Below are 7,111 nucleotides of genomic sequence, written 5' to 3'. Positions count from 1 at the left end.
AAGAAGTGGCATAAAACACGTCCTAGAAAGTCGGAGAAAGTTGTACATGCAAACCATGGGTGTCAAACTCTGGCCCGCGGGCCAACTTTGGCCCACCGTGTGATTTCATTTGGCCCTTGAGGTCATTTCAAATTAAGATTAGAGCTGGCCCGCCGGTACTATACAGCGGCGATGCCTCTGTAACACAGCATTCACCGCTGATACTCATACTTGCCAACTCCCAAAGTTCAGTGCCCCTCCCGAAAATCTCCCGGGGCAAGCATTCTTCCGAATTTTTCCCGATTTCCACCCAGACAACAATATTGGGGGCGTGCCTTGAAGGCACTGCCTTTAGCGTCCTCTACAGCCTGTCGTCACGTCTACTTTTCTGCCATACAAACATCGTGCCGGCCCAGTCACATAATATATATTAGGCTTTAACACACACAAGTGAATGCAAGACATACTTGATCAACAGCCATAAGGGTCACACTGAGGGTGGCCGTATAATCAACTTTAACACTTTTACAAATATGTGCCACATTGTGAAGCCACACCAAACAAGAATGACAAACACATTTTGGGAGAATATCCGCACCGTAGCACAACATAAACTTAACAGAAGAAATACCCATAACCCCTTGCAGCACTAAATCTTCCGGGACGCTACAATATACATCCCCGCTACCACCAAACCCGCGCCCCCCAATTTTTATTTGAATTTTATTTGATATGCCATTGATATTTATTATAATTTGAAACTCGATTTTGCATGTGACTATAAAGTTATATAAGCTTTGCTTGTTTAATATTCAATGCAAAACTTTGTTTGGGTCCCTATTAAAAGGTTAATTTGTTCAACCTCGGCCCATGGCTTTGTTCAGTTTTAAATTTTGGCCCACTCTGTATTTGAGTTTGACACCCCTGATGTAAACAAACTAGGGTGAGTTCAAGGACCGCCAAAATTAGTAGGACAAAACGGCACTCGCCAAATACTGGAATGAGTGAAGCATGTTTAATATAAACAGTGTGCTTTATAACAATTAGGGAGGTTTGTGTCATGTGTCATTAGGGGCGGCATGGCGTAGTGGGTTGAGCAGATGTGCCAGAAACCTGAGGGTTGCAGGTTCGCTTCCCACCTATTGACATCCAAATCGCTGCTGTTGTGTCCTTGGGCAGGACACTTCACCCTTTGCCCCCGGTGCCGCTCACACTGGTGAATGAATGATGAATGAATGACAGGTGGTGGTCGGAGGGGCCGTAGGCGCAAACTGGCAGCCACGCTTCCGTCAGTCTACCCCAGGGCAGCTGTGGCTACTGATGTAGCTTACCACCACCAGGTGTGAATGAATGATGGGTACCCACTTCTGTGTCAGCGCTTTGAGTATCTAATAATAGAAAAGTGCAATTTAAATATAATCCATTATTATTATTATTATTATTATTATGTTTGTCCTCCTGCAGAAACCATATTAAAACAAAATATAATTTTTATTTTTTGCACTACATAGACAAAATATTTGATGTTCAAACTCATAACCTTTTTTTTTTTGTTGCAAATAATAAACTTAGAATTTCATGGCTGCAACATGTGCCAAAGTAGTTGGGAAAGGGCATGTTCACCACTGTGTTACATCACCTTTTCTTTTAACAACACTCAATAAACGTTTGGGAACTGAGGAAACGAATTGTTGAATCTTGGAAAGTGGAATTATTTCCCATTCTTGTTTTATGTAGAGCTTCAGTCCTTCAACAGTCCGGGGTCTCCGCTGGCGTATTTTACGCTTCATAATGCGCCACACATTTTCCACGGGAGACAGGTCTGGACGGCAGGCGGTCCAGGAAAGTACCCGCACTCTTTTACTACGAAGCCACGCTGTTGTAACACATGCTGAATGTGGCTTGGCATTGTTTTGCTGGAATAAGCAGGGGCGTCCATGATAATGTTGCTTGGATGACAACATATGTTGTCCCAAAACCTGTATGTACCTTTCAGCATTAATGGTGCCTTCACAGATGTGTAAGTTACCCATGCCTTGGGCACTAATGCACCCCCATACCATCACACATGCTGGCTTTTGAACATTACGTCGATAACAGTCTGGATGGTTCGCTTCCCCTTTGGTCCGGATGACACCATGTCAAATATTTCTAAAAACAATTTGAAATGTGGACTAGTCAGACCACAGAACACTTTTCCACTTTGCATCAGTCCATCTTAGATGATCTCGGGCCCAGAGAAGCCAGCGGCGTTTCTGGATGTTGTTGATAAATGGCTTTGGCTTTGCATAGTAGAGCTTTAACTTGCCCTTACAGATGTAGCGACCAACTGTATTGAGTGACAGTGGTTTTCTGAAGTGTTCCTGAGCCCATGTGGTGATATCCTTTAGAGATTGATGTCGGTTTTTTACACAGTGCCGTCTGAGGGATGGAAGGTCACGGTCATTCAATGTTGGTTTCCAGCCATGCCGCTTACGTGGAGTGATTTCTCCAGATTCTCTGAACCTTTTGATGATATTATGGAGCGTAGATGTTGAAATCCCTAAATTTCTTGCAATTGCACTTTGAGAAAGGTTGTTCTTAAACTGTTTGACTATTTGCTCACACAGTTGTGGACAAAGGGGTGTACCTCGCCCCATCCTTTCTTGTGAAAGACTGAGCATTTTTTGGGAAGCTGCTTTTATACCCAATCATGGCACCCACCTGTTCCCAATTAGCCTGCACACATGTGGGATGTTCCAAATAAGTGTTTGATGAGCATTCCTCAACTTTATCAGTATTAATTACCACCTTTCCCAACTTCTTTGTCACGTGTTGCTGGCATCAAATTCTAAAGTTAATGATTATTTGCAAAACAAAAAATGTTTATGAGTTTGAACATCAAATATGTTGTCTTTGTAGCATATTCAACTGAATATGGCTTGAAAAGGATTTGCAAATCATTGTATTCTGTTTATATTTACATCTAACACAATTTCCCAACTCATATGGAAACGGGGTTTGTAGAAAAGTATCAAAATACATTTTGGGACAACACTAGCATGGGTATTACTGTGTCCAGGTGTTTCTAAATGTAGTCAACTTTCTATTTTGACAGAAAAAAAAACATGTACCGCATGAAATGTCATATATTTTAAACTTAATCTAATATTGCAACAAATGTTATATTATGGCACATTCCAAACATCAAAATAAGTACTTAAATATCTGCAACTCATCCATCAAACTGAATGTAAAAATTATTTTTCGGTTAAAAAAAACTGGTAGCTCTGTTGACAGAATTTATCCCGTAAAAACATGAAACAATAAAAATATGTTCTATTGTTTTTTCATTTACAGTAATACAGAGTAAAAACAATGACCGCAGGTTTTACAGTAAATCAGTGCTACTGTTTTTTCTTTTACATTTACAGTGTAAACATGGTGCATTTTATTGTGAAATTTCGGCAGCTGAACAAAAAATCGACATCCATCCATTTTCTACCGCTTATTCCCTTTTGGGGTCGCGGGGGGCGCTGGCGCCTATCTCAGCTACAATCGGGCAGAAGGCGGGGTACACCCTGGACAAGTCGCCACCTCATCGCCATATTTTTCTTAAAGTGTACGTAAAAATATGTAACAATAAATAATTGAGTAATGAAGCAATTTAAAATATATATACTGTTACAAGCGGCCCTCTAATACTAAATACATTGTGTTAAGTGGATTTTGTGCAATATAGATGACATTTTACTCTTGATAACTTAGCGTGTCTGTGACCAAGTAGGTTACTTTGTCACTTTGACAACAAAACATTTTTTGGGACACTTAAATTATTTAAGTCTTTTACATCAAATTTGGCTGAAAATTTCATTGAATAGAAATATGTGAGGAAATGTGAGTGTTTAAAAATTAAGTTGGTAAAAAAAAAATCAGCCTACAAAAATTCAGTTGCTTCGAAACGCAAAAGTCACTTCCGGTAAATGAGGACTGAAGCAACCGCTCCTGTCTCAGAAGCAACAAATATTTTTGGACTATTTTTTTTCACACCGAATTTTTTTATTCACAAAATGTTTTACACTGAATCTTTCTCACAATTTTGTATTTATGAAATTGTCAGTATAATTTGATGTTCACAAAATTCAAACGTGTCCAAAAAAGCTTTCATAATTAAAACACCTCCCTAACCAAGAGACAATAACGAACATATTTCTAAATAATACTGAATTAAAAGGCTGAAATGATAGCAAACAATTGACTCAACAATGTGTAAGTACGATAGAGGATTTTCGACTTCAAAATGAAATCTCTTATTTTGGAAAGAGTGAACCGGAAGTGTTCCCGTCTGTTAATGTGTTCATCCTCACGCTATTTCGTTGTTTCAACATGCAAGTAAGTCCCTGCTATTACAAGACAAAATGTCGACGTTCAAGTGTCAGATGTTAACGTTTAAAGAGATTGTTAGTTCGTGGCAGGAAGCGTTTAGTTGAACTCCTTCGACCTAGCAATAGTGGTGTTAGCATTAGCCGCTATGCTAATGCTAATGCGCGTTTGTTGACATTTTGTTTAGTCGAAATAAACTAAGTTAAACACGTCACAACATCGCCGTGTTTGAAAAGGTTTTAGGTTAAGTCAAAAGAAATATTTGTCTTCAGTGAACATTTAGGTTTCTCAAATGGAATACTTATGTTGGTACTTTCTTAATGGAGCAAATGTTGACACTGTACTGCTATCCCAAATCTATCAAATATTATATAATATAATATTGTCACGCTCACTGGAAATAACACCTTCAAGAATAATTTTCTTTTCTTTATTTGTTAATTACAACCACTAAGATTAATTAAGTCCGTCTCCTTCCGACTACTAACCACTTGGGGCATGCGCAGTGGAACCTTTGATTGATTGATTGATTGAAACTTGTATTAGTAGATTGCACAGTACAGTACATATTCTCTACAATTGACCACTAAATGGTAACAGCCCAATGAGTTTTACAACTTGTTTAAGTTGGGGTCCACATCCCGCTGTATTTGAGCATAATTCCAAGTGTGAGCGCACTCAGAAAGGCGGCGTGTGTGAATTGAGAGTTTCTGCTTCAAAACGTCACGTCTGGAATTGTCCCCCTGCAGCAGCGGGAAGAGAAACAACTGGAAGCTTCGTTGGAGTCGCTCATCACTCAGGTGGCTCACGTGAAGAACGCGCTTCACTCCTTCATCTTCAAGCTGGAGAACGAGTACGAGCGACTGACATGGTGAGAAGCGCCACCCGGCCTCCGCCGAGCCCGCCGTTTCTCGTCCACGTTGGCATCACCTTAAGTTGTTTGCGTCCGTCAGGCCGTCCGTCCTGGACAACTTCGCCCTTCTTTCTGGTCAGTTGAACACCATCAATAAACTCCTTAAGAACGAGAAGACGCCGTCGTTTCGCAACCAGGTCATCATCCCGCTGGTGCTGTCTCAGGACCGCGACGACGATTTGGCGGTGAGCGTCTTTGCAGGAATGGCGGCAAAAGTCCTGAGCTGCATTTATTTTTCTGGTGTTTGCCGTCTGTCAGAAACTCACCGAGCAGCGCGTGCCCGTCTTCAACCATGAGATCGTTCCGGACTACCTCCGCACCAAACCCGACCCCGAGGTGGAGGAGCAGGAGAAGCAGCTGAGCGTGGAGGCGGCTCGCATCGGCCCGGAAGCGGCACAGGTGAGCGCCGTCGCGATTAATCGGTCGCTGGGCGACAACGTGACTTAAGCCATTTTTTATTCTCCAGAAACAAATCCAGACGCTGAATAAGTTGTGTTCCAATCTTTTGGAGAAGCTCAGCAACCCTCGCGATGACAGAGATGCAGAAAGCTTGGGTAAGTCCACAAAGTACGTTACATATCATGGCGGCAAAGACCAGGTCCACAAAGTACGTTACATATCATGGCGGCAAAGACCAGGTCCACAAAGTATGTTACATATCATGGCGGCAAAGACCAGGTCCACAAAGTACGTTACATATCATGGCGGCAAAGACCAGGTCCACAAAGTACGTTACATATCATGGCGGCAAAGACCAGGTCCACAAAGTACGTTACATATCATGGCGGCAAAGACCAGGTCCACAAAGTATGTTACATATCATGGCGGCAAAGCCCAAGTCCACAAAGTAAACATGGTTACTTTCAGCCATGCGACAGAACAAAGCGTCCTTTAACCCGGCCGACACCAACGCTCTGGTCGGAGCCGTGGCCTTCGGGAAGGGCCTCTCCAAGTGCCGGCCGCCCGGGCCCCTGCCGCCGGGTCATCCCGGTCAAGGTCCCATGATGAGTGGCGGCCCCACCTTGCAGCAGGTTACCATCGGTGGTGGGGTGGGCCAGCAGGGGGCCTTGGGAGGACCGGTGCCCCCCCAGCAGCAAGGACAGCCAGGTACTGATCATGCTGCTCTCACTTCCTGTCTGCCTTCACACCGTGTCGTTGCTGATGTTGTGTCGTTGTGAACGCCGCCAGGAAAGATGCCAGGCAGCATCAAGACCAACATCAAGTCGGCCTCGGGCTCCATGCACCCCTACAGCAGATGAGTCTCCATCTACTAGCCATCTGTCACATCTACAAGTCAGCCACTAGATGGCAGCAAGTCCCAAGCAAGTTTTGGCTTTATTTCCTCCTCGTGCTAACCTCTCGCAACCATCATATATTAAAGTTAACTTAAGGAGTATTATTACGTCTTATGTACCTAATATTATGGGTCTACCTAATCATTTGTAGCCTACCTAATTTGGTCTCATGTCATGTACCTGATGCGTTGTATTGAAGTCTACCTAATACATTGGGCACACCTAATTTGGGTGTCCCCATATTTTGTCAGCATTCGTGCCTCATCTTTTGTCTGTTCCTAATAATTTGGCCTCAGGTGTGATTGAAGGTGTACCTACAATTTGTTGGCACTTAATTTGGCCTCATGCGTTCCTAATTATTTGTCTGCAGGTGTACTTTTTATTGGTGGCATACCACGCACGTTCTTAAAAATATCTGCAGGTGTACCTCATATTTTGGGAATACATCATTTGGTGTACCTAATAATTTGTCTGCAGATGTACCTCCTATTTTGGCCACACCTAACATTTTGGGAATACATCATTTGTCTGCAGGTGTGCCTAATAATTTGGGTTTATAGGG

At 42.6% G+C, this 7,111-nt stretch overlaps 1 protein-coding gene across 1 annotated transcript; it reads left to right on the top strand.

Moving 5' to 3' along the window:
* The first annotated feature begins 4,247 nt into the window (after positions 1-4,247).
* On the top strand, positions 4,248-6,802 carry med8 (mediator complex subunit 8). Its single transcript, XM_061888092.1, has 7 exons — positions 4,248-4,350; positions 5,091-5,212; positions 5,295-5,439; positions 5,513-5,653; positions 5,721-5,808; positions 6,122-6,361; positions 6,443-6,802. The coding sequence occupies exons 1-7, from the start codon at positions 4,345-4,347 to the stop codon at positions 6,511-6,513; spliced, it is 813 nt and encodes a 270-aa protein (XP_061744076.1). The 5' UTR covers positions 4,248-4,344; the 3' UTR covers positions 6,514-6,802.
* The last annotated feature ends 309 nt before the right edge of the window (positions 6,803-7,111 follow it).

The sequence above is a fragment of the Nerophis ophidion genome, linkage group LG26 (genome assembly GCF_033978795.1).
Source record: "Nerophis ophidion isolate RoL-2023_Sa linkage group LG26, RoL_Noph_v1.0, whole genome shotgun sequence".
Classification (NCBI taxonomy): Eukaryota; Metazoa; Chordata; class Actinopteri; order Syngnathiformes; family Syngnathidae; genus Nerophis; species Nerophis ophidion.
The sequence above is the reverse complement of the archived record's forward strand: the minus strand, read 5'-3'. Positions and strand labels throughout refer to the sequence as shown.

Bases quoted from the DNA above. Each gene is read 5' to 3' on its own strand.
- med8 (XM_061888092.1), top strand. The intron at 5,213-5,294 runs GTGAGAAGCGCC...TGCGTCCGTCAG, and splicing joins GAGTACGAGCGACTGACATG to GCCGTCCGTCCTGGACAACT. The intron at 6,362-6,442 runs GTACTGATCATG...GAACGCCGCCAG, and splicing joins CCAGCAGCAAGGACAGCCAG to GAAAGATGCCAGGCAGCATC.